General features: G+C 53.1%; 11 protein-coding genes across 11 annotated transcripts; 5 read left to right on the forward strand and 6 right to left on the reverse strand.

Moving 5' to 3' along the window:
* On the reverse strand, positions 1–1,221 carry KD926_006561 (CaiB/BaiF CoA transferase family protein; the record flags this gene model as incomplete). Its single annotated transcript, XM_053099557.1, has 2 exons — positions 1–1,088; positions 1,149–1,221. 2 exons carry the CDS (start codon positions 1,219–1,221, stop codon positions 1–3), a joined length of 1,161 nt encoding a protein of 386 aa, XP_052956644.1.
* A 220-nt stretch (positions 1,222–1,441) lies between these two features.
* Positions 1,442–2,518, reverse strand: KD926_006562 (uncharacterized protein; the record flags this gene model as incomplete). Its single annotated transcript, XM_053099558.1, has 3 exons — positions 1,442–1,666; positions 1,759–1,880; positions 1,945–2,518. The coding sequence occupies 3 exons, from the start codon at positions 2,516–2,518 to the stop codon at positions 1,442–1,444; spliced, it is 921 nt and encodes a 306-aa protein (XP_052956645.1).
* An 802-nt stretch (positions 2,519–3,320) lies between these two features.
* Positions 3,321–5,959, reverse strand: chiA1 (class III chitinase ChiA1; the record flags this gene model as incomplete). Its single annotated transcript, XM_053099559.1, has 3 exons — positions 3,321–5,272; positions 5,340–5,778; positions 5,855–5,959. The coding sequence occupies 3 exons, from the start codon at positions 5,957–5,959 to the stop codon at positions 3,321–3,323; spliced, it is 2,496 nt and encodes an 831-aa protein (XP_052956646.1).
* Positions 5,960–8,697: 2,738 nt separating this feature from the next.
* KD926_006564 (alpha/beta hydrolase) lies at positions 8,698–9,772 on the reverse strand (the record flags this gene model as incomplete). Its single annotated transcript, XM_053099560.1, has 2 exons — positions 8,698–9,298; positions 9,363–9,772. The coding sequence occupies 2 exons, from the start codon at positions 9,770–9,772 to the stop codon at positions 8,698–8,700; spliced, it is 1,011 nt and encodes a 336-aa protein (XP_052956647.1).
* A 2,284-nt stretch (positions 9,773–12,056) lies between these two features.
* On the forward strand, positions 12,057–13,834 carry KD926_006565 (uncharacterized protein; the record flags this gene model as incomplete). Its single annotated transcript, XM_053099561.1, has 3 exons — positions 12,057–12,089; positions 12,147–12,424; positions 12,508–13,834. The coding sequence occupies 3 exons, from the start codon at positions 12,057–12,059 to the stop codon at positions 13,832–13,834; spliced, it is 1,638 nt and encodes a 545-aa protein (XP_052956648.1).
* A 494-nt stretch (positions 13,835–14,328) lies between these two features.
* Positions 14,329–16,842, reverse strand: KD926_006566 (putative spindle pole body associated protein SnaD; the record flags this gene model as incomplete). Its single annotated transcript, XM_053099562.1, has 1 exon — positions 14,329–16,842. One exon carries the CDS (start codon positions 16,840–16,842, stop codon positions 14,329–14,331), a length of 2,514 nt encoding a protein of 837 aa, XP_052956649.1.
* A 751-nt stretch (positions 16,843–17,593) lies between these two features.
* Positions 17,594–18,228, forward strand: KD926_006567 (oxidoreductase, short chain dehydrogenase/reductase family; the record flags this gene model as incomplete). The annotated part of the gene is made up of 2 exons (XM_053099563.1): positions 17,594–17,876; positions 17,936–18,228. The coding sequence occupies 2 exons, from the start codon at positions 17,594–17,596 to the stop codon at positions 18,226–18,228; spliced, it is 576 nt and encodes a 191-aa protein (XP_052956650.1).
* A 744-nt stretch (positions 18,229–18,972) lies between these two features.
* Positions 18,973–19,869, forward strand: KD926_006568 (putative class III chitinase; the record flags this gene model as incomplete). The annotated part of the gene is made up of 1 exon (XM_053099564.1): positions 18,973–19,869. The coding sequence occupies one exon, from the start codon at positions 18,973–18,975 to the stop codon at positions 19,867–19,869; it is 897 nt and encodes a 298-aa protein (XP_052956651.1).
* Positions 19,870–20,145: 276 nt separating this feature from the next.
* Positions 20,146–22,248, forward strand: KD926_006569 (alkaline phosphatase family protein; the record flags this gene model as incomplete). Its single annotated transcript, XM_053099566.1, has 3 exons — positions 20,146–20,223; positions 20,292–20,406; positions 20,480–22,248. The coding sequence occupies 3 exons, from the start codon at positions 20,146–20,148 to the stop codon at positions 22,246–22,248; spliced, it is 1,962 nt and encodes a 653-aa protein (XP_052956652.1).
* Positions 22,249–22,714: 466 nt separating this feature from the next.
* Positions 22,715–24,390, reverse strand: KD926_006570 (RNA-binding signal recognition particle subunit SRP54; the record flags this gene model as incomplete). The annotated part of the gene is made up of 2 exons (XM_053099567.1): positions 22,715–24,250; positions 24,313–24,390. The coding sequence occupies 2 exons, from the start codon at positions 24,388–24,390 to the stop codon at positions 22,715–22,717; spliced, it is 1,614 nt and encodes a 537-aa protein (XP_052956653.1).
* Positions 24,391–24,732: 342 nt separating this feature from the next.
* KD926_006571 (rRNA-processing protein RRP15) lies at positions 24,733–25,608 on the forward strand (the record flags this gene model as incomplete). Its single annotated transcript, XM_053099568.1, has 1 exon — positions 24,733–25,608. One exon carries the CDS (start codon positions 24,733–24,735, stop codon positions 25,606–25,608), a length of 876 nt encoding a protein of 291 aa, XP_052956654.1.
* Between the last annotated feature and the right edge of the window lie 321 nt (positions 25,609–25,929).

The following is a 25,929-nucleotide window of genomic DNA, read 5'->3' on the forward strand; positions in this document are numbered from 1 at the left end:
TCACAGCTTCGCCTTACTGTCTGCTGCAACCTGCACCAGCGCCCCATCCGCGCGAACCCCATAGTGTCTTCCTTTCTCCCATCCCAACCAGGCCTGGAGGGTCTCTTGTCCGCCGGTTCCCGGGGCGAGTCCACCTCCGGACCAGGCCCCGTCGTCCGCGGCAATAGGCAAGGCCGGGGTCTCAGTCAGATGGACGGCCGACCGTTGCTCGTACCCGCTCTCTTCGAGCTCGCTCTGTTCCAATACCGGCGTCGCGCAAGCATCGGTGCCGTCGAATATGGCCTCCCACTCTGCGCGGGTCTTCTCTCGAAACCGTTGGCCAAAGGCCGCTCGCAGGACTGGCCAATTGGTGCGGTCGTCACGCGACGGCAGCTCTTTGGGGCCGAACCCGAGGCCCTTCAGAAGCGCCGCGTAGAACTGAGGTTCCAACGCCCCCACGGCAAAATACTTGCCCGGATCTTTGGTCTCGTAGGTGTCGTAGAACGGACTCCCTCCGTCCAGCATGTTCTGGCCGCGAGGTTGGTTCCATAGTGGCGTGTGGCGGTTCAATCGCGGCATCGCAGCCAGATATGCCGACCCGTCTACCATGTTCGCCTCGACAACCTGGCCGCGTCCCGTGTCCGAGCGTGCCAACAAAGCCAGCAATATCCCCAAAAAGCACATGGCGCCTCCACCGGCGAAATCGCCCAGGATGTTCCCCGGAGCGTACGGGGCCTCGCCCGAACGACCCAGCATGGAGAGGACGCCGGACACGGCAATATAGTTGATGTCGTGACCAGCCATGTCCTTATACTTACCGTCGCGCCGGAACCCCGTCATCCGGGCCACAATTAGACGGGGATTGTGCTTGAGGAGAACCTCGGAGGGCGAGAGGCCCAGACGTTCCAAGACTCCCGGGCGGTAGGGGTCGATGAGAACGTCGGCCGTGGCCAGAATGGACAGCAGAGCGCGGTGTGAAGCCGGGTCGCGTAGGTCCAGCGTGACCGATGTTTTGTGTCGGGTTAACTGGTCAGCACTCACGGCATTGGGCCGATCGATGCGCAGCACCGATGCTCCGTAGTCGGCCAGCAGAAGACCTGCAAATGGGCCTGGATGGTCATTAGCTTGCATGTATGGCAGCGAGAGTCCAGATTTAGATGAGGACAAACCCGGAGCAAGACCTGCCAATTCTACGACACGTACTCCGGCGAGCGGAGGTGACGGTGATGATGAGGCAGACATTGTGATGCTGGTGCTTTTGAATACAAGGCGCAGACCTGAATTCCCCACGCAGGAGAGAGGGTCAGTCAAGATATACATCTACGTATCTTCCCATGGCCCCGCCAGCCGAGGTCCGGGACACGTGCGGGGAAGGGCTTAGTCAGGAGCGCATAAATCCGTCTTTATTCAATTGATAATTCCATGCCCAAAGATTCTACCCAGATCAGATCCCCAGGCGCATTTACCAATCGTCGTCTCTACCCTCGGCCTCTCCGGCGTCGTAAGCATCTCCAAGGTCGTCGCCAAACGACTCAACCTCGCCGACCTTCTCCCCCGTCCAGTGCGCCGCATTCTCAGGGAAGTCCTCCACATTGTCCACCGCATTATCCCAACCATCCTCGACGCGGTCCTCGGCGCGGTCCCAGCCATCTTCGATCCGATCGGGGATCTGCTCGACTTCACCGACCTAGATAACGAGACGGGTTAGAACGGACTGATACTGTACTCACGCTCCCTCACGCAGCGATCATCACTTAGGGAGGGTATTTGCTTGCTTACTTTTTCACCGGTCCAATGGGCCGCATCCTCCGGGAAATCCTCCACTCCTTGTTCAAACTTCTCTTTGTTCTCATCCCAGTTCTCATCTGTCGCCCCCGGGGAGGGGAAATGGTCAGCTGAAACTGCCTGGATAATAACAAACAATGACTCGGCACGCAAGATAAAGAAAAGAGGGACATCACATACGAATCTTCTCGCCCTCGTGCATCAAAAGCGCACCACCCGCAACTCCGACTGCCGCGCCGGCCGCGCCATACATCAACCCGTGGTTACTCTTCTTCTCGGGCTGCTGCTGCTGCTGCTGTTGGGAATAGTACTCTCCGCCACGAGATCCCTCATACCCGTACCCGGGCTGGCCGCCATACGATGGTTGGGGTTGACCATAGGCCGGCTGGCCGTATGACGGTTGGCCATACGACGGTTGTTGACCATATTCGCCATACGACGGCTGGCCGCCCCCGTATTGCTGTGGCGGGGGAGCGCCGCCGGGGCGGTGCCAGGTTCGCTCGCCGGTCTGCTCGTTGACGTAGAAGTAGCGGCCGCTCTGGTCGTCCCAGCGGGCGATCCACGGGTACGGCAGGTCTTGCGAGGCACCGGGCGGAGGGCCGGAGGGAGGAGGCGCAGAGTATCCGCCGTATTGTTGCTGCTGCTGCTGCTGCTGCTCGGGATATCCTCCGTATCCGCCGCCGCCGCTGCCACCGCTGCTTTCACCGCTCTTGGATTCGAGCACCTTTCCGACGAGTTTGCCGACGAGATCCATGGTGGGGGTGGATTTGTTTGGTTGTGGGTATGTTGGTTGAAGATCAAAGAAAGAAGGGAAAGAGGAAAAAGAGGATGACGATGATGAAAAAGGGAGAGCTAGAAAGGGGAAGGCCGTTATATTTTATAGGTAATGGAAGAATGTCGGAAGGGAAAAAAGTGGCGCGAGGGGGCTCTGCAAAACCCATCAAACAAAGACCCCGTTCTGCCATCCCAAAAAGCTGACTAGCCCCTCCTTTTGGGGCAGTCGAGATCTGGCATTACCTCATTGGGTCCTTTAGTACGTTCCGAAATCATCGATTGAAGACAGTTGGGATTAGACTGCTGGCTAGCGGGGCGGTTTCAGACGCCAGCTGCGACTAGACCGGACCCTCCATATTAAATGTTGATTATGGAGAGGACACTGCCACAGGTCATCTGGACTCCTGAATCCGCCATCCTGCCTACAGGCTACACGGCAGGGACTCCCCGACAGAGGACACAACTTACTCCGTAAGTATATGTTGAGTGTAGACTGTTTGTTTACTTGGCTTGGCTCGGTCGGCACGTGCCGCCTTGGCCCGAAGCTTAACTCGTGACTTGAAGTAACAAACCATATAGATTATGACCAAGAAATATATCTATATAGATTATAACCACGAAGATAGATCAGGCAGATCTCCTCTCGCCCAGGAAGGTCCGTCAAGAAGGTATGAAGTGCTACATTAAATTAAAAGAAAGAAAGAAAGTAAAAAAAAAAAAGCCAAATTGAAAAGAACAAGGTGTAGCGAAATGAAATTCAAAAACATGTCCCCGTAAGGATTTCACATCATCATGAGCACGGGCAGAGCCACAACTAACAAGGCGCCGGCCGCGTGGCTGAGTCTAGCCTGGCGCGGTGCTGCGCCGGTGAACATGGGCGCCGGATACTCTGACGTTGTACTCGGAGCGACCGGCACCCGCGATTCACTGGGCGACGGCTGCACAAACAAGGTCGAAGTCGAAGGGCGAGGATGAGCGTTCCCAGTCCCAAAGATAGGGGACCGGGTGGGCGCAGGAGGTAGATAATGGGTGTTGGTGGTATCCAGGTTGGAAGGGGTGCCGGCGCCCCCTTCTGGACCAGTGCCGACCGACGGGCCAGATCCAGGTACGGTCTCGGTCGCCGCACTGACGGGCACGGTGAGAGTCAACGTGGTAGGCGATGGTCCGCATCGAGTGCACACCGTCACCGTTGTGGTCCATCCCGCCGGTGGAGGAGCAGCAGCAGCGTTGGTCTGCGATTCGGGGGCAGAGGGACGGTTGGTCACGGTGGCAGTGACTGGCACGGTGAGAGTCACCGTGGTAGGGGTTGCCGCGCATTGCGTGCAAACAGTCACCGTCGTGGTCCATCCCTCTGGCGGGCTGGGAGCCGTCGTCTGTGCTGACCCCGGAGGAGGATTGGTAACCGTGGCCGTGGCCGGGATCGTTCCAGGACAGTACGTTGTCGTGTAAGTCGTGGTAATCGTGGTGAATCCTGTCGGGCAGATGCTGGTGTACGAAGTGACAATCACGGTCGTGATGGTGACGCCCCCAGAACTGGAGCCGTTGGGGTTAGCCGGAGCCGTTGTCTGAGGCCCATCCGTGACGCCAGGGGGCATTGTGATGGTGCCGCTTCCATGATGAGATGCCGTGCCGGTGGACGATCCCGTTGGCTTGCCGGTCTCATTTGAGGACGAAGCGGTGGCTCCCTGCGATGGAATAGTATTTGATTGGCCGTTGCTGCTAGGAAGTTTCCCTGACGGGCTCAATGTAGTGGCCTGGGAGGTGCGCGAGATGGTAGAAGACACTGTGGAGGCCCAAGTCGACGAACTGGGCCGTCCCGAACTAATATGCGAGCTGGAAGAGACTCGAGTACTAGAAGCGATCACACTGGTTGACGGGCTTGGGTGGTGCGACGTGGGCGTTCTAGACGGCACCGAGCTGCTAGAATGGCTGGTGATGGTCGAGACTGTCGACGTGCGTATCACGGGGGTGGACCTTGTCCGAGACGTAACCGGCGAGGTCGATGGGCTGGGTCTTCCGGAAGTGACCGGGGACCTCGAGGGAGTAAGCGTGCTGGTCACTTTCGTGGTGGCCGACGGACTGGGATAGGAGCTCGAGCGGCTGGTATGCGACGGCGATGTGGTGGCAACAGAGGAGGTAGTTGGTGACACAATGATTGAAGTAGACGTTGTCCCCGAGGAGATAGGTCTGCTGGATGTGACGGGGATGGTGCTGGAAGGGACCGCAGTTGGAGTGGGATGCGCAGGATCGCGTTGGACTAGGATGTTCTTCATATGCTCGGCATAGGCAGCTCCGTCGATCTGGTTTCGCTCCGATGCAGTGGCCTCCCAAAGCATGATGCCACCGAAGGTATCCGGATAACGACCCATGTACCGTGCAACCAGAACGTCGACCTCTTCAGGAGTGAGATAGTATCCCGGTTTGGCAGCACTCTCGCTGGCCGGAAGTCCAATATACAACTTCGCCGCGCGATTGCGCCCGTTCTTGATGACGTTGACCCATGCATCATAGCTGAAGCCGCCTTTGCCGTTTCCGGCAACGTTGAAAAAGTCCCGGGCAGAGCATCCTGCCGTGTTATAGAACTGGACCCAGACAAAGTCAAAGACAGACGCGGCAATTGCGAGGCCTAATTGTTGGTCGGGGATTGAGCACTGGGGTGCGCCAGAGATGTAAAAGGTACGGTCAGGGATAAGATCGAAGTGTTCCCGGAACCGATCGATCATGGTGGCGTAGCCTATGGCAAATCAGAACACGTCCTGGCCTTGTTTGTATACACGGCGGCCTCGAAGCAAAGAACTTACCAAAACCACCGTTGTGCTCGATATCAAAGTCAAATCCATCAACAACAACATCACCGAAAGGACGAGGACCATCCATGGCCACCCACGCATCATCAATAGGTCCAAAGGCTCCCCAAAGAAAGTCGGTAAATAGAAGCGCATCCGTTTCAGACAGGATCCGTTGGGTATCTGGACTTGCGCCTCCTAGCGACAGCAGAACTTTCTTTCCCGCTGCCTGGCAAAGAGGAATGTCCTCTACCAATTGATGGCAGCCAGAAAGCAGGTGCGTTTTGACTCCACCAATCTCATAAGTCTTGCCATCACACTGATTGGCAAAATTACTGCCAGGCCATCCGCCGGCACCCTGACCGGGGAATACATTGATGAATCCCAGGTTAATGATGTCTACCGAGGCATCTTGACAGATTTCTCTCAGGCGAGGCTGTTCGTACCCTTGACCCTGGAAAGAAGGTTAACACTTACACCTAGACACTTGGTGGAGAGTTCAATTTTTGACACCAGTAAGGGGACCATACGTAATAGACAGCAACGTTAGACTTTGACTGGGCATCAAAAGCAAACGCTGGCGAGGCGAGGCATGAGATTGCCGCAACCACGGCGAGAGCCCTTTGGGAAATCATGATTCTTCTTTTCTCTTTCTGAAGACCAAGACCGTAAAAGGCAAAAAAGAGTGTGATTGGGAAAGGGAATGACAAGTGGCCAGAGGCCAATCCAATAGGTATGTCTAGCTAAAAAGAGCGTGTGTGCAAACAAGTCAACGAAAGGACGCAGACAAAAAACGCCTGCTTGGACCGGTCCTACAAACAGGAGAACAGGTTGGACAGCCGGAGAGACAGAAAGAAAGAGAGACAAAGATTATGGCGAGAAAACCGGACGGAGTTAAATATACGGACAGCCCGGGGGAAATTAGCATGCATTCCAGGCATCTAGCGTCTCACCACCACAGAACTGGTACAACCGAGTCTGCCCGCGCACAATTAGGAAATGATAATGGGGGGCTCAAAGCCTACAGGGTTCAAACAGGATAACAATCTCTCCATAATTGCAAACCATAGAGACCGTCGAGACGCTTGCGGTTAGCGTGCCTGAGGACAAGAACGATTCCAGGGACCGATTGGTTCGGCGAAATTACCATCATGGAGAATACCATGGCCGAACGATATCCATTCGTAAAGAGGGGTCCTATCCTGGTGTAGAGCCGCACGAGATAGGGACTAGAATATCTACGCTAGACTTTAGTGACCAGACTTGCATGAGAAAGGTAAGAGGGATACCACAAGCTAACTGCTCCTGGAGCCAGTCCGACGGGGTGTCGGAGGAGGGTCCGGTAATCGGCTCCTCCATCAGGATAGCAATGAGTTCCAGGTTTTAGCGACTACGTAGTTACTCCAGAAGAAGACCGTTGGAAGACAAATGAGCCGAGGTCTTGGACAACAGGCACCATCATGGATCAACGGAAAGAAAAGAAGAAAAATAAAAGCAGAAGGACGAAAAAGATGCCATGACGGATGGACGTGGCCACCACATGGTTGACGGTGGTACGGAGTAGAAAGAAAGAAAGAAAGAAAGGAAAAGAGAGAGATAGAGATGCACTAGACCCACTAAGGGAAGGCTGGATCCACTCCTGGCGCTAGTGGCATCGCATCTCGTCAGGAACACCAATTAGCGATGATCAAAACATCCACTAGTCTTAAAGGGGCAGCCGCACGGTCAACGGGCGAGTCACCTGATCGTCCCGGATCTTCGCCGATCCAAACGGAAAGGAATCCATCTTCTCTACACTCTCTAGTTTACACACTAGACTGGAGCATCCTGGACAGTTTCTACCGCTAACCGATCTCAGTGAGTCAGTCTTTCTACATGGATTGCACGAGGTTACATCGACGCTCATTTCGCGCAATTTTGGAGGACCGCAATCTCCGCTAGCCGCATCAACTGAGCACTGACCCTCTCCGGAGCAAAGAGAAGAGAACCACCGGGGCAACATTTTCTCAGGAATTCTCTTAGCGCCTCGAACCCCACTGTTCAGGGAGATGAACCACGGTCCAACGAGATAAGGCTATTAGGCCATGTCGGACGCCACGCTTATGGCAGTCGCCAGCCTAGCACTATCTGCCTCTAGTCACCTCTGCGTGGAAATGAGAATGATGCCTAGCATGGTGGGTGCCTACCATATAACCCTGTCAGATTGAATAGAAAAAAAAGTTCCGCTATGTATCCGAGGACCCTCGCTTCGCCGTGGTAGCTTTTCATTTCGGCACTTTGCGCACGAAGTGGGTGCTTTGTGTCATTTTTTTGTGATCCAGAAAACTCGCCGTACGCCCGGATTTTAGATGGGAATGGGGTGAGGAAGGATAAAGGAAAACAAGAATCTAATAGAATGGATATCATGGCGAGCGCTGTACCTCCTAAGGCTTCCAAATGCCGCCCCGAAGCAAACAAATCGACGATATCCGCTACATGCAACTTCCCGCCTCTCACAAAAATTGAAAGCAGTGTGTCACTATCATTCCTGTTATAGGGTCTTGACCACTATGGAATCTCTTTGTGCTACGGGACGAAGCCGTTGGAAATTGCGAGGACCTCCCGCGGGTGTGTCCATCATACGATCTACGTACTGCCACAGATCCGAAAGGCTTGGCTTCGTTGCCGAACCCGAATTGAAGCTCAGAGTATTGAACAGGTTCGATGCGCCGGGGGTTATTGAGATTTGCAGTGCGATAGGTATCAAGTCATAGTACCACATTGTACGTGGTGTCTGAGAACAGCAAGCGACGACAGCTAGCTGGGTCAGCCTGCCATATATTTGGTCCAGATTCAGTCCACTACTAACGCTCAGTACCCATTAATATTTCATGGATAATTCTTGAGGCCGTGAATTGAGCGGACTGGGCATTGCGTTTAACATAGCAACAGAACTAAGGTGATCTGATCATTTCCGTAACGAAAAGCCATGTAGTAGAAGTCTGTTGTAAATCATGACCACTAATCATTACATTCATATCTTCAAGCACAAGAGCGACAGGTAAATCTAGATAAAACTAGGACCATGACTTCTTTATTTCTTGCCACTCATTGCTATTCCACTTGGTCTCCGATGGAGATCCCATCGAGTTGCTATCTCTGACTATCTGTGACTATCTCCATAAATCCTTACCTATCATGTTTGTTGGAAAGTCTATGAAGGGCAGTATGCTTATACATCGACTTTTGAAGTACGAAAGCGGTGGCCAGTCACTCGCCTTGTAAACGGCCGATGGAACGAAGGGACAGTTGAAGAGCGAATATCTAAATAGATATATTTCTATTTTAACTTTGAATAAGTTGATCTGAGGTTAATCAATAATATCAATCAAGACTAAAAGACCTCCTTCAGCAAATCACACATCAATGTGATCGACCTCTTTCCCTCCTGGAGCACCCCATCCATCGCCAGGAATGGATGCGGCATTCCCTTCATCACTTGCAGATCCACCTGCACGCCAGCCTTTTTCAACTTATCCGCATATTGCTCCCCTTCCGTTCGGAGAACGTCCAGCTCGCCCACCATTACTAATGCCCTCGGAAGTTGTGACCAGTCTCCCCGATAAAACAGCGGACTCGCCTCGGGGTTGGCCCAATCCGCCTCGTCAGGAAGGTAATGGTTGCGATACCACAACATTTTAGGAGCCGGAAGGGCTGGCGTGCGTTCATATCGCCGGTAGGACTCATTGTTCTCCACCGTAGCTGTGTTATCTGCGACTGGGACCGAGAGTAACTGCGCAAGGAAGTGTACGGGAGGGGATAACGTGAGCGCCTTGTGCGTGATGATCGAGGCGAGGTTCCCACCAGCAGAAGAACCTCCAGTGGCCATCTTGGAGATGTCGATGGGAAGTCTCGAGGGACCATCGGCCAAGAGCCAGAGCAAAGCTTCCCAGCAGTCGTGTACGGCAGCTGGCCAACGATTTTCGGGGGCAAGCCTAAGAGAATCAGTCACTGTGACCTATGGGTAATTAAAGTATATCCAGCGCATAGCTCGCCTACCGATAGTCAACCGTCACGACAACGCAGTTTCCCCGCACGCACAGATTGGTACATACGGGGTTCTCCGTATTGATGTTCCCAAGAACCCAACCACCTCCGTGGAAATAGAGCATTACCGGCCATCCCGACGCAGGCTTTTCTCCCTTGGGAATGAACGCCCGCAGTAGGATCTCTGGGCCTTCTGTTTCTCGTCGCTGGATGGTGATATCTTCCGTCTTTCCGACGTCGAGCAGCGGGCCACCCCCGGGAATCAGGACGCCGCCAGTTCTCGAGGCCTCAACCGGCTGAAGATGAACCTGTTGTAAATTGATGACATGCTGGTTGTAAAACTTCACATACTCCGGGTCCAAAAGGTCTTTCACCGAGTCATGAAGAGGGTATGGAGGTTGGGGTTCGTTGGAGATGGACATGATCTGCCGATTAACAGCTAATGACACGATGCTGATATGGAGAGAGGCACAGAGGGAGGAAGAGAGAATAGGAGAGAAGCGAATTGAGTAGAGAGGGGAAAGGATATGGGGACCTTTTCCCCTCATCCCCTCACTGCGATAGTTACATCGCGAGGGTTTCATTCCGCAAGGGACGAGCAAGGGAACGTGGGGGCATTGTTCTCCAATCTTGATAAAGAAGGCGAAAGCGATAGATAAGTTCGTTCAATTAGCGGCCATTGTGAGTCTTCTCATTGGAACGCGGCCGAGACGTGGGGGTGGATCGCGGCGTCGATAAGCCTATACAACAATAATAACGGACTTCCCCGCAGAGCTTCGTCCCTAATCATTGCCGATCCGTTTCGGCAGGCAATTCTCACCGTTCATTCATTTGCTGCATGTTTCCCTGCCTCGGACTCTGACTCTGACTCCAAGTCTCCACCAAATACCATCTTTGGCACCTCTTAGCTGCGATGGCAGCGATAAACTCCCCATTCTTACCGATAAGGCCCACAGGCCTATCCCAGATATATATTCTCAGGTCATCATTTCAATTGGCGTGATCTGATCTGATCGGTTCGGTCGCGATCGCAATGAACCCGGATCCTGAAAGATCGTTCGAGTGCGATATTAACAAGACCCCAATCTATACCTCGTTCCACAAAGAGCTGACCCAGGGAATTGATTTCATCAAACTCTTGAGTGTCAATGTTTCAAGAGTTCTTTGCTCTTGAAGCTGCTGGCAGTGACATCAATGACATCAACAAACGCTTCCAGGCGGATGTGCTTTTGCTGAGAGTGGACAAATTTATCGAGATGAGCCGGAAAGACGCGAAGCCTTGTCGAACATAAATCGCCTTTGTTTAGACATTTAGGCGAGAAAATCTAGGAAAGAATATTGACTATAAATAGATGCATGGCCGCGAAAATGCTTCCACTGAACACTGATGTGGAAGTCTAATGTATTGCTGCCGTATACCAAATGGGACTGTAACACAAGCCCATGAAGTGTAGATAAACCGACAATATCATGACTTAGGAACGACCTGTGGCGACGTGGACCATCAGAAGAAGTCAATAATTATCTTCATCCATAGGGGTTATAGTAACTATACCGGCGTTGGGGACCGGAATCTGAACCGTTGGCGCGACGCGTTCGATTTCCTTCATGCCAGCAAGATGGCGATGAGTCAAGCCAAATTAAAGAAAAACACATGCATAGTTGGATCCTGGCAGGTGTAGAGAGGGAAGAGAGAGAAAAGTTGGCGATGCGTCCAAATGGGCGAGTATCACGTGGAGTTTCCTTTTCTTCCCTCTTTCTCCATCTTCACCTGTTCATCCTTCATCCTTCATCCCTCATCCTTCGCTGTTCATTCTTCCATCCCCTGTCTTCTCCTGGGGGAACCTCGATTAACGTTAAGATGCCCCCCCTTGATCCCTGCAACATTCGCACCCCATCATTTCTACTAGGAAGCTCGGATCTCCCTTTGCTCCCACGCGTGTTCGCCTTCAATCAAGGGAGAGTTTCCCCCAATCCCTATGAAGGCGCGCGTGTATTGATGGGATAATTCAATTATGAGCGCCCTTCTCTTCCATGAGGTTATACAGATCCAACTTACAAACCTTAATGGGTAACCAGGGATTTTTTTTTTCCAATTTTCAACCCCTTGATGCTCTCAAGTATGTGTGTTTCTTCCGGGTTTCAACCTGCATTCCTGAGAAATGGTGCTCTCAATCCCATACAGGCCATGTCTCTTGAAGCTTGCTGCTTTTGCACCATGCCTCATGCTTATGCATTCCGGCCCCTCTGCTTCCGCGTTGACGCGCCCAAGGCGCTCAATCACCTAGCCCATTTAGTATGGGCCTGTCAATCGTACTCAACCGATCTCCTTTTATAATAATACCTGTGTGTTTCTTGAACTCCCAGAAAAAATAATTCTATGCCAATTGGAATCTCAGCTCTTTGTCAATTCGGAACATCACATATATCTTTCATTTTTGGCCATCCGTCTTGTAGTTCCCGCCGGCTATCTACTTTATACTCTCGCGAATGCTTCACCATTCTTATTGATGGAAACTGCATTTTAGCTGCTTCAGGCATTTTCTCTGGAATCAAAGCATGGCTAGTCGATCGGGGTTGCATAAAAAAAGCGGATCATGGACCAAAGTTGTTATTTTTATCTCCCTCTATGTCCTGCTTTTGGAATCACTTATCGAGTGGGCATTGGCGCTATATCTCTACGCTTACCGACATGTTGATTCGAAGATGACTCCAAGTCTTATACTCGCTCTTGTGGCGGTAGGTTCACCCCTGCTCACTGACAAGGTGCACGCTGATCCTGATCCTGGTTCTTAGTCATTTCTCACGGTTCCCCTCGTGGTTCTACATAGCATCCTCGCTTGGCAATATAACAAGGTTGCCGGGTTCGGGAGCCAAAAGGCCGTTCTCCATAAGGGTTGTATCTATCTACTGCGATTAACAATTATTGTCTGGCTAGCTGCTAGCGTCGCCGGTCTAGTAGTCGTCTCGCAACAGGTCTCATGTCTTCAAGAATCTTCCCGAGACAACTTCTGGAAAGAGGGCGTTAGCTGCGCACTTCACCGAGCTGCTGTTATAGTTTCTGTCATCGCCTTGTGAGCCCTCTCCCTTTTGTACGCTTATCCCGATCTTCATTAACTTTGACCAGTATCACAGTGTGCCTTTATTTTTGCTCCAGGGAGCTAAGTGATCGCCCATATGATGTGTCCTTGCTGGGTGTATACAAAGATCCACGAGCAATCCGAGATGGCAGCTTCATCTCGAGCTCAACAATGCAAAGCGACAGTACCTTGAAAAGTGATATTTACTACATCTGCCGCCGTCCCGATGCTGCCTATGGAACTAGGGAGTACCAATTGTCTCCAAGCGATCCAATGAAGAAGTCCAATTGGTCTTCAATTATTCAGCATCCCACGCCAATTCATCCAAGACCGCACCTCTCACTCGATGTAGACCCCGGGAGTGAGAACAGCGACGTCCTCTCGGGATCAACAATCTCGCCTAACGGCACTCTGAGTAGGAGATCGCCAGGAGGGAGTACAATCAACGACATGAGCTCTATCTGCCGAACACCGACTGGTGCAACATCGACGGTTATGCATGGTCCTTTTTGGCAACCTCCTCCCCTGTTCGAGCTACCCGATGGCGCTGGAAGCTCATCCAACTCTATTCACAAGAGACAGAAATCGTCTTTATCCTCGCTCCGCAAGATTCTCCCGAAAACATTTCCGCTATCACTTCCGCTATCAGCAGACCCTCAAATAAGAGCCCTGGCCGATCCCAATGTCCCGCGAGATCTCGAGAAGCAAATAGAACCCGAGAATACCAATGATCCGAAAGACGAACTTCAATCGCACCCAGAATCTTCTACCGAGCGGCAACGATCGATTTCTTCCCCTGACGCCAACAATGCGGACCCTCCGAGGCCGTCGCTTCCACGGTCCATGACAACGAACTCTGCAGAGGCCCCCGAAGCTGTAATACCTGCACCATCTAACGTGCACAGATCCAACACCACGCAGACCGGTCCCATTCAAACTGTCTATCAGCACCATCCCAAGTTCACCTCGGTCCCTATCAGCCCCCTTACGCTCCATCCTCTGAACAGAGCTCCCAGCCATAGAGCCTCCGTGGTGGAACCAGACAGGATCGTTAACCGCCAAAGCATGCGACACAGCGACAGGCGTCAAAGCCATTGTCAGTTCGAGCCTGTTCAGGTCCCTCGTTATTCCAGAAGTCAGCACCTTCCACACACTCGATGGTCCAAGCGGAGTCGGCCTGAACCACGACGCATGTGGTCCCAGTCCCGTCGAAACGACGCCGAAATCATCTACCCAAGCACGCGGCGATCTCGCAGCAGTACGTGTGGTGGGTTTTCGTCCTCTGGCCATTTAGATTGCATCCGAGAAACGGGAACATCTATGGATGAGCCTCGAGGGGATATATTCTCAGATGACAACACTTATCGAGGCACCTCCCGCACTAGTATGCACAGGTACTACTAATAATAAAAAAAGTCTGCCGGTCAGACGTATCTTTTACGGATAGATGATGAGAATCGGTGGAGCGAAGGAAAGAGAAGGGAAGAGGCTAAACTACTATTTCAAGTGTGATCTTGGATTAATATTTCTTGACGCTTTTTGGAGCGAGCACATTTATTCTATGTTCAAATAATGATCCCCTGCAGGATGTGATAGCTATGGCTGAATCTAAATAACCAGATGAGATGTATGTGAATTATGTTGAACGGAAGAATGAGTCTTTTGAGCATAGTAATGCTATATGCTGCCGTTATATGCTGTCCTTGGACACCCCAAAGACGCCAGACGAATTAATCCCACTCACGATCCTGCCCTATGCACCAGTACAAACAAAGAGTAGAAACCCCGAAGAAAGAATAATTAAAGACATAAGCCATCCCGAAAACAATAAAAAATAAACACCGGAAACAACCGATACCAAGTCAAACCAAAAACTCGAGAATGGAGCAGAAAACGCTTCATGCTTTCTTCGCACTGCCACTCTTCTGCGCATGTTTATACTTGTAGCCCTGCTTGCGTCGACCCTGTTCATCAAGTGGCGGCTCCTTGGGCTCTTTGACTTCCTTCTCGCCCCAAGACCACATAAGAGCTCGGCTCATTCGCTCTCGTTCCTTGAGTAGGAGATCCACGCGACGCTCCCATTCCTTTTCGCGCTTCTCGACAGACCGCGCAATGCGTTGATCCACCGCCGCAGCTGTTTCGTCTTTGACGGCGATAACGGACTCGAGGCGTTCGATCTCGGCGCGTAGAGATTGCAGGTCTTTGCCTTGGTTGGAGCGAGAGGTGCGCAAGGACTGGAGATCAGCCTGGAGATTGGATTCTCGCTTCTCGGCGGCAGAGAGAAGGTCTCGCAATTTGCGGGTGGAGTCGGCGTGGGATGTGCGGAGGGTGGAGATGGCGGTGGCATGGGCCGTTTGGAGACTTTTCAGCTGCGCCTGGTGAGTCTCCTCGAGGGCAGATTCTTTTTGCCGTTGGAATGGAGGTGATGGAGGCGGGCTGGGTTGTTGCTTTTTCTTTTCCTCCTGGAGATGCTGGATGGTGACGAGTGTCTCGGAGTGTGCATCCTTGACTTGGGCTAGTTCGCGATTGGCCTTGTCGAGGTTGGATTTCAGGTCTTCGGCACGTCGGCTCAGACGGGTGTTTTCGCTCTCGATGGAGTTGATCAGAGTATGCGCTTCGGTGGTTTGTTCCTGGGACCGTGTTGCTTGGATTTCCATGGCCTTCCGGACGGATGAGGCATCCTTTAATTCGGCGTGGAGTTTGGTGATTTCCTCACGGAGCAGTTCCAGTTCTGGATCGACCGGACCTTTCTCCTTCATGAGGACATCGGCAGGGCGTGTCGTGGTGGGCTGGCCCAGATCTTTGATCAGCTCCAATATCTCGGTGTAGGTGTTTCCACCCGACTCAACGGGGAGGTCCGCGGCCATGGCCTTGAGAGCATTCTCTTGGGCCGTCATCTGCGACTGTGCGCGCTCCAGGTCAGCTTCAAGGGTACTGTTCTTCTCTTCCAATGGGCGGTTCCTGGTCTCCAACGAAGAGATTCGGTCCTCTAGAGTGTGGTACGCGTGGTTCGCGCGCTCCAGGTCGGTCTCAAGCCTCTCGATCTCCAGTACATGGTCGTCGATTTGCGCTCGGAGTCCATCAACCATGGTATTGTTCTCGCGCAGTTGTTGCTCCTTTACGGTCGTGAGTTCTTGCAGTTTCTCCAAGGTTTCGTCCAGGGCAGAGTCCCGTTTTTTCACTTGCTCCTGAGTCATGGTTAACTGCTGGCGCAGGTGCGTAATCGTTTCCAGCCTCTCACTCTCCAAATCCGTAAAAGAATAGCGATTTTGCATTTCCTTGTGCATGTCCCCGATTTGTTTCTGGAGAGCGCTGAGCTCCGTCGAGCTGATCGACGACCTTTGTAGAAATGATTCTCTCTCCTCATTTTGCTTCTGTAGCAGCTGAATCTGTTCACGTAGAAGCGTCTCGTCGCCACGCTTAGCATGCAGCTCGTCTAGCAGGGTCGTCTTCCGTTGAAGTTCCGCCTGCAAATGTTTGATCTGTTCTCCGGCCGAAGCGGCTTCCAGGACCCGCCGATGGTTTCTCTCCAATTGCTCATCCCGGTCTCGAAGCGCCCGTTGTAGATCGCCAATCTGTCGACGTAAATCCCCTTCTGTATCCTTTCCCCCTTTAATCGACGGGGTCCGTTGCTTCCGAACCGACGGAGTCGCCGCCGGCTCTAAGTCGTCATCCGGATCTTCTTCAATATTCGCGAGATGCGTCACATCTTTAGCCAAACCACTGGGTCTGCGGAGTAAATGGGACGGGGTGGACATATCGACAGGGGGGCCGAATTCGCTATATTCGCCCAGTTCCGGTTCATCTTCGATCGCGGGTTGATGGAGTTGGGAGCTCTGCTGCTGCTGTTCTTCCTGCGCGTGCGTTTGGTCCTGTGGCTGGGTCGGAGGCTGGGTCTGTTGTTTCACTCCTTCCTCTGGTGCAAACTGTACTTCCTCATGTCCTTCCCTGTCATTATGCGGCTCTGATAACTGGATCTTATCCATTTCTTTATGATCAAAGATATCCGTGTCGTCTTCGCCCATGAGATATCTCTCTAGGTTTGCCGTAAAGTCCTCCGGCCCGGCGACGTCCGACAATCGATCTTCTTCATGCGGCAATTGGGGTTCATCTGGGAGATCCTCATCGAAATCCTGTTGGCCACTGGGAAACTGGCTGAAATCCATCGTGTATTCCGCCAGACGGGCTTCCAGCTCTCTCAGCGCGCGGTCGGGGGACGACGCTCTGGACGACCCCGGCGAAGGGCGGTTCCGCAACCGCGATTCGTCGGCGGGATGTTCGGACGCGGGGGTTTGGGATCGCTCGGGGGAGCCTAGCAGGTCGTGATTCGGGCCAGGGGGAGATGAGGGCATGAAAAGGGGGGTGGCCAGCGTGGACGCGCCGATTGTGTCGTGCGAGGTGGTATCGGCCATGGTGATTGGGGGGGAAGTCCTTCGCTAGATCTTTATTGCCTAAGTAGGTTGGGTCGCGCTCTTACGCTCGGGGCGAAGGGATCAGAAGATCATGAATTGGAGATGCCCGAGTCGCTCAGTCGCATGGAATGGACTGATCGCGGTGGAGTAGAGGGAAGTTCCACACGCGATGCGCAGAGACGAGAGGACGCCGGATGTTTCAGGCCACAAGGCACCTTGTTTACGGGACCCCGATCTGGCCTAGTGCGGTTGACCTGTACCTTACCTGTTTTGTCATAATATACATACGGTTTTCTAATCTGTATTGCTTATACTAAGAATACCTTCGAATACCTACCTACCTACTACCTAGGTACTGACCAGGAATCGTCCCTCAATCGGAAAAGCCATGCGAGGACATATACATGAGATCATAGAGAGCCTGATCTAAACTAGCATCAATGCCATCCGGAATGGAAACGCTCTGCATCAATATGAAATAGGCAGTCTATGCAAGAGTCAGTATATCGCACCTATACTTCCATGTCAGAAGCCCGAACTAGATTCGATCAGCAACGAGAAAACTCGAAGATGACCTGGATTAGCCTTGAGCATTTCGACGCTGGCAAGTTCCCGCTATGGGGTGCTCTGTTGTGAGCACACGGTGTTTATATATCAAGGATTCCCCATCGAACCGAAATGATACCAAGCACTCGTGGATCAAAATCCAGACAGCCAATATTGGGGTGTATCAGAGCAACTCGCGGCAAATATGATTTCACTGAGACCATATGTAGTACCCATACTGCGGGAAATTGCACCCTTGACCGGCCGTCTCCTTCATCGACCCTCGGTGATGTTTCGGTACATTTCTGCCTCTTACGGGCAAGGCCTAATATCTCAGCAAAGACTGGCCCATAAACCCTCACTGGTCAGGGACAGACCCCGACAAGGCCTAAATTTCGATCTCCAGGGCAAAGTCTATGTTATCACGGGAGGCAGGAGGGGATTAGGATTGACACTGGCAGAGGCTATTGCGCAAAGAGTCGCCAAAGGTTTGATGCACTCGCGAAGGAACATTGTCCTAGCAAACCCTGACAAATGAGTGGCATAGTGCATTGTTTCGACAGACTGGTTCACCCCGACCCGGAATTCCCCGTATTACAACGAGGGGCTGCGGGTGCCGGAGGCTCGCTCCATTACCATCACATCGAAGTTCGGAGTCGTCGTGTACTTGACCAGACCATCGCAAATCTCGTATCCCGGGACGGACGTATTGACGGTCTCGTAGCAGCAGCTGGGGTGCAACGGGCCAAGGCGGCAATCGACTATACTGCACAGGAAGTATCCGAAGTCTTGGATATCAACTACACTGGGGTTTTCATGTTTGCCAACGTAGTTGCGTAGTAGATGATACGCTATGGATAGGGCGGGTCAATTGTGTTGATCGCAAGCATGTCCGGGTTGGTTGCTAACAAAGGATTGAATTGTGCCGTGTACAACTCCTCCAAAGCCGCGGTCATTCAGCTGGCTCGGAATCTGGCTATGGAATGGGGTCGATCCGGGATTCGTGTCGATTCCCTATGTCCCGGACACATCATCACACCCATGGTGCAACAGAACCTGGCCTAAGTACCGGGACTGAAGCAGATCTGGGAGCAAGAGAATATGCTGGGTCGACTAGCCGCACCGGAGGGATTTGCAGGACCGATTGTGTTCCTGCTCTCCGAAGCCAGCAGCTCCATGACGGGGACGAGTGTTGTCATCGACGGGGGACACACGGCGTGGTAGTGGTAGGAAGGAAGGAAGGAGGGAAGGAAGAGAGAGAGAGAGAGAAGGGGATGAGTCAGCCGCCCTCGAAAAGGTCTCTCTGGTCAACTGCGCCTTCTGTTTTCCAATTCTCACGACAACTTCCCCTCGTGGTCCCTTCTTCCTTCTTCCATCTAATCTAGAATGGTTTCTTCTTGTTTTTAGGTCTCCATAGACATAGTCCCCATCTACTATATAAGCATGCTAGACCGAGACTCGCCGTCGGTGGGGCTCAGTTATCGACCGTCATCGGCCTCCACTGTCTTTTACCACCCCGCGATTTCTCTCACTTGAACTTTTTAGTTTTTACACCCGCATTCATTACTCCATTACTTCTGAACAATGCCTCCGGTACGTTCTCGCGCCGAACGATGCCGGGTGGTGTGTTATCACCAGACCATTTGCCCCGACGGCCAGTATGTCTCGATGCTGCCGCTGATACAGAATCACACGGGCGTTACACATGTCATCCTCGCAGCCTTCCACCTGAATGCCGACCCCAACCATATCACCTTAAATAACGATCCGCCAGACAATAGCATGTACGATACACTGTGGACCGAGGTGCCGCTGATGAAGCAAAGCGGCGTCCGAATCATGGGGATGCTGGGAGGCGCGGCGCAGGGTTCGTTTCGCAGCCTAGACGGAGACCTAGAGTCTTTCAATCACTATTACCAACCATTACTGGCGACCATTCGACGCTTTCAGCTAGATGGCATGGACTTGGACGTGGAAGAAGTTATGTCGCTGACGGGCATCATCCGACTGATCGACCGGCTCAAAGCCGATCTAGGAGACGACTTCATCGTGACGTTGGCCCCAGTCGCAGCCGCGCTGTTGGGCGCAGGAAACCTGTCGGGCTTCGATTACCACGTCCTGGAGCAGCAGCGGGCGTCCAAGATCAGTTGGTACAACGCGCAGTTTTACAACGGATGGGGTCCCGCCGACAATCCGCGCATGTATGAGGCCATCATCGCACGGGGCTGGTCGCCGCAACGGGTGGTCTACGGCCTGTTGACGAATCCCGGCAACGGATCCCAAGGCTTCGTGCCGTTGGACAAGATGGGACCTATACTGGGCTACCTGGTCCAAAAATATCCAAACTTTGGCGGTGTCATGGGCTGGGAGTACTTCAATTCCTACCCGGGAGGACGCGAGAAGCCCTGGCAATGGGCAGCGGCCATGTCGCTCAGCATGCACATGATGGACCTGGTGTTCGCGGCGTCGCGGAGGCGCTAAAAGCGCTTATTGCTAGACTGCATTACTATAATTATCAAGAGTAGATCAACATCTATGTAACTAGCAATCATTAGAAATTCCAACCGAACGGTGCTCAAGTTCTCTTGTGGATGCGATGTCGTCATAGCTCCGGTTCCCGCAGTCCCTGCGCGTCTTCTCCCCTTCTCCGTTCTCACCCCGTCACCGCTAGAAACTCCGACCAGAGCACAGCAACAGAGTCGACATGATTTGATCAAATGCCTCTTTACCTCCTACCAAACTCCCCGTGAAGCGAGAATGGCATCCCTACCGCGCGTTGCCGCTGCCACCAGCTCGGTAATCCTGAGACTGGCCGCCTTCATCTTTCTACGCTGGGTGTGTTTCCCCTCTTGCTTGGTTCAGGAACAATTACGGAGTAGAACTCATGCCGAGTCGATCTGCAGATCCCTGGCCATCTTTTCCCCCGCATAGTCCTGACTGCACTTGCGGTGTACGTCACGTCGCTACTGTCACTTGTATCGGCCACCGATCGACCCAAGGCATCTATATCCAAGTCTAGTGAGTGAATATTCGTCTTTCTGTTTCTAGTCGGTGCTGGCGAAGAAATGCTTATGAAGGAAATGCCTTACAGAGAATTCTCAGCCATCTTCATACGGCGGCGTGCTTAAGACGCTGTTGACGGGCCTACCATCCGCCACCTCCCGGCGCGCGACACGATTGACCATACTGATCAACTTAGCCCTCACGCTGCTCACCCTCGATTTCCTATTCCACGGGTTAATCCTTTACCCCGGTGAAGATGTGGCCCTTTCAAGAATCGGCTACGTATCTCCGACAACTGCCAGTCTTCTCGTTCGAGAGCCTGATGTCGCCCAGTTGCCTCTAGTGGTACACTACCAGGAAGCGGACACCCAATCTGCACCGTGGGTGGAGGAAGGCATCATCTATTCGCTGGACGAATCGACGGATTTTACGGCTTCTGTGACTCTGCGAGGCTTGAAGCCATCTTCGCAATACCGATACTCCCTGTCCAACAACCGCACGGGATCGTTTGTGACCGCACCTCTCCCCGGATCGAAATCGGCCAACCGGCTGTCTTTCTTGACGTCCAGCTGCATGAAGTCCAACTTCCCCTACAATCCCTTGACTCACCCATTGCGCATCCCGGGGATCGAGAAAATGACAGAAACCATCCGCCAGTTACCGGCTTTGCTGCGACCATCCTTCATGCTGTTCCTCGGCGACTTCATCTACGTCGATGTGCCCCAGCGCTTCGGCTCGTCGGTCTCTCACTATCGCAGCGAATACCGACGCGTTTACAAGTCGCCTTCGTGGTCGACCCCCGACGACGCTCCTGCCATCGACCTCCCCTGGATTCACACCTTGGACGACCACGAGATTGCGAACGACTGGTCAAAGGGCAACGCCACCGCGCCATACCCCGCCGCGGCCGACCCCTACATCCATTACCATGTCAGTGTCAACCCTCCCATCCCTCCGAACCCATTCGCTGCTCCAGAAAACACCACGTATTTCTCTTTCATCCATGGTCCAGCCTCGTTCTTCATGCTGGACACTCGCACCTACCGTTCGGAACCCGCGAAACCCAACTCTACCATCATAGGCTCGGCCCAGTTGCAATCTCTCCTGGCCTACCTTGCTCGTCCCGAACCCGCCGAAGTCCGTTGGAAGATCATCGCCTCCAGCGTTCCATTCACGAAGAACTGGCACGTCGGTACCACCGACACCTGGGGCGGGTTCCTGGATGAGCGCCGCACCGTATTTGAAGCCATGTGGCGCGCCGAGCGCGAGCTCGGCGTCCGTATCGTCCTGTTGAGCGGCGACCGGCACGAATTTGGAGCCACGCGGTTCCCCGATCCCACGCTGGACTGGACCCCGGATGAGCTGCATCCCAACACGGCCGGCGAGGGCTTGCATGAATTCAGCGTCGGTCCGCTCAGCATGTTCTATCTGCCCATCCGAACGTATCGTCAGACCGACACCGAGGATGTCACCGTCAAGTACCTTCCCGACGGCAACGTCAAGTACGGGTTGATTGACATTGATATCCAAGATGAGACGGTGCAGACTCCCAGCGGCGCGCTCATCAAAATCCCTAGCTCCGTCCTGACTTACTCGCTTTACATCGACGACGACGTCGTCTGGAAGTACTCTCTCAGCGTCCCTTTGCCAGGGTACGAAGGTCGAGTCGCATACGCGGCGTCCGGGAAACACCCCCGTCTTCTTCCGGGCAAGGCCGTAGAGGATAAATCGGAAACTGGCTTTGGACATATCTTGGCCAAGACCACGATCGGCCGCATCGAAGAGGTTGCCGGCGAGGTTCAACATCAGGTCATGGGACTACTCTATGGCTTGATGGACAAAGCGAAGAAGACCTAAGGTGAATCGCACCAATCCTTCATGGGCGGAGTCAAGATTGGTACGTAGGAGAGTGTTCCACGTGAGCAAATAATTATAAACAGCTTTGGTTTAGCATTCTTAATATCATGGATTATCCAATTATTCTTCCCGAGTAGAATCCTCCCGAGTAGAGTGCTGCAGTTCATCCCGTTCTCCATTCATGATACAACCCATTCCCCAGGGCAAGCATGCAGGTAGGGAGAAAAAGCGAGGAAAAGAGAACAGAGAAAGAGGGAATAGTAATCACAGGAGTGTAATAAATATGTATAATATCTCAAATTGCAAGATGAACAAGAACAGATCAATGCACACCCAACGCCAATCCCATGCTAGAAGAGACAAACCGTGGTCCATGAGACGGCATCATCAAATAAGACAGAGCATAGAAGGTAGTACGTAAGTAACGGCATCCGAAAAACAAAAAAAGAACGAGAAGTCAAGAAGATCATCGCCCTCTGCCGCGACCTCCACCGCCGCCTCCCATGCCTCCCATGCCTCCCATCAGTCCGCTCATTTGGCTCATCATTCCTTGAAGATCCATGCCGCCCATACCAGGCATTCCACCACCGCCTCCGCCTCCTTGTCCCTGAAGCATCTGCATCATCTTGGACATATCACCCATGCCCGGCATCCCGGGGAAGCCACCACCGCCGGCACCACCCATGGCAGCCATACGTTTCTGCATGGCAGCCAGCTGTTGGTCCTTGTTGCCACCTTTGAGCATGTTCTGGGCACGCTGCATCTGCTTCTTTTGGCCGCCGACGCGCTTCGCCATCCCGGCCATCATGCGGTGCTGCGAGAGAAGGTCCTCGACTTCGCGCACCGAGGTGCCGCTGCCGCAGGCGATACGCACCATGCGGCTGGGCTTTTCCACAAAGACTTTGCCGTCGCCGTCCAGTTCCTTCGTGGTCATGCTGTCAAAGATGTAGATCATACGTCGGAGTTTGAGCGAACCGTCTTCGTCATCCAGGCCCGCAGTGAGGTTGGACAGGCCTGGAATCATGCCGGAGAGTTTTGACAGGGGGCCCATCTTCATGATAGAAGTGATGTTCTCGCGGAAATCGCGGATCGTGTAAATTCCCTCCGAGATGTGCTTGTAAGTCTCCTTGGCGGAGGCCGAGTCCTTGGTGACAGCCTGCACGTGCTCAACCAGTCCAGCCATGTCACCCATCCCCAAAAGCTTTTGAATGAAAGCTTTAGGCTCGAACCGTTCTAAATCCATCAAGTGTTCACCGGTACCGAGGTAGATGATCGGCGTGTTTGTGGCTGCGACGGCGGAGATGGCACCACCTCCGGCAGCGTGACCATCTGTCTTGGTGATGATGATCGCCCCGAAATCCGCGGTCGCTTTGAAGGCGGCCGACTGGGCCTCGGCGGCTTGACCGATCGTGCTGTCGAGAACCAGGATGGTCTGATCCGGGGTCACGGCGGTCTGAATCTGGGTCATTTCGGTGAACAGCTCCTCTTCCTGCTTGTGACGACCACTGGTATCGACGATGATAACCTCGAAGCGCTCCTTCTTGAATTTGGTGACACCTTCAGCCGCCACCACGGCGGGGTCGGTCTGCGTGAGACTTCCGTAGTAGGGAATCTTGGCCTTGGTGGCATTCTGCTTCAGCTGATCAAAAGCACCGGCTCGGAAGGTATCGGCGCAGACTAGAGCGGTCTTGAATCCTCGCATTTGATAGTGACGGGCCAGTTTAGTACAAGTAGTGGTCTTGCCCGCACCCTGCAAACCCACGAACATAATCACGTTGGACCGACCCTTCTTGGGGCGGAACGGCTCCGCATGCGGATCAACCAGGGCGACCAGCTCATCGAAGACGGCTTTCTGGATCAGGCGTTTCTTGTTGACAGCGGAGGGCAACGACGAGAAGTCCACGCTGGACTTGATCGATTTCCGGAGGTTTTTGACCAGGCGAACGTTAACGTCGGCTGAAAGAAGAGCCGAGCAGATCTCCTTCAGCATTTCATCGAAAGCCTATGCCAATTTGTTAGCAAATTTATATATATAAGTATCTCATCTGCGAAGAAAGCACGCACCGTCTCATCAAGATTGTTGGACCTGGTCAAATCATTGACGGCGGCGTTGATCCGCCGCCCGAGATCCTGAAGGACCATGGCGTAAGATGTGATTTAGAACAAGGATACAAAAGATGACAAGGTATGCAGGATGGAGAGGACAGCGGGGTGAGAGGACGTGAGCGAGGACGAGAGCGAGGAGGGAGGGACAATGTAGGCGAGACGAAGGCGAAGAAGCCAGCGAAAGCCCGAAGGGGAATGCGGAGAGACCCCCGCCAATCACAGGTGGCAACCGGCCTTTCCGCCTTTCGTCGCCCGAAGAAAAAAAAAGAAAAGATAAAATAAGAGAAAGTGACATCCATCAACCTTCCAACCCTCAAATTCAAAACCACTCAAAGTTGGGAGTACGAGAGTCCGTTACTCAACTAGACTCTCCTCATTATGGCTCCGGCTTTTGGCAAGAAGCGCAAGGTCTTGGACGGCATCCAAGGGAAAGCTGGCCGGTCCAAGAAGTTCAAGAAGCAGCGCGGCTATTACAGCAGCTCCGACGAGGAGGATGAACCTGCCACCGATTTCAAGGCCGTCAATTTGGCCGATTCCGACGAAGAGGAGACTGCGGTCGCCCCGAAGAAGCAGAAGCCGACCAAGAAGCCAACCAAACCTACCGGCGCGTCGTTAAAATCGAAAGCGGAATCCAGCGACGAATCCCCCGAGAACGACGAGGAGAAGGACGAAGACGATGAAGCTTCGGGATCAGACGCATCGAATGATTCAGACGACGATGGCGACTCCGATGTATCTATGACGGCCCCCAATGCAGACCGAAAAACGCTTTCCAAACGAAACGACCCGACCGCTTTCTCGACCTCTATCTCCAAGATTCTCTCGACCAAACTTCCGACCTCCGCCCGCGCCGACCCCGTCCTCTCCCGCAGCAAATCGGCGCAACAAACCAGTACCGAAATCGCAGACGAGAAATTAGATAACCAGGCACGGGCCAAGTTGCGGGCCGAGAAGAAGGAAGAACTCGATCGCGGCCGAGTCCGCGATGTCTTGGGTGTTGAGCGGGGTCAGACAGGCGCTGTCGCGGAGGAAGAGAAGCGTCTGCGCAAGACCGCACAGAGGGGTGTGGTCAAGCTGTTCAACGCAGTTCGGGCCGCCCAGGTGCGCGGAGAAGCTGCAGTCAAGGACGAAAGAAAAAAGGGCACCGTCGGCATGGGCGAGCGCGAGAAGGCCGTCAACGAGGTCAGCAAGCAGGGCTTTCTGGAATTGATCAACGGAAAGAAGGGAAAGCCGTTGAATATCGAAGAAGCGTAACGGCAGACACTCGCTCTACTGCGATCCGAACTAGGCATGACTGGGGCGTTTAAGGGTATTGCTTTATTCAGGTTATTGTTTTTTTTCCCTTGAATTTTTTTTAACAAGTACATGTGGATCAAAAGTCGCTCTTATTTATAGGATTTTGTCAAATAGAATGGGGATGAGAGAATACTATATACTAGTCTTGTTTTCAATCGCAACAGATCAACTCCAACCGATGGAATGCCAATGGCCGCCGCCTGCCTTACCATCAAATGCGCAACCATATCGTACATGCCCCCCCTCGTTCAGGGCCCAGATCCCGCTCTCACGGGGCGC

Source organism: Aspergillus affinis (genome assembly GCF_023601865.1).
Source record: "Aspergillus affinis strain CMG 70 chromosome Unknown NODE_35_length_286873_cov_86_307686, whole genome shotgun sequence".
NCBI classification, from domain to species: Eukaryota; Fungi; Ascomycota; class Eurotiomycetes; order Eurotiales; family Aspergillaceae; genus Aspergillus; species Aspergillus affinis.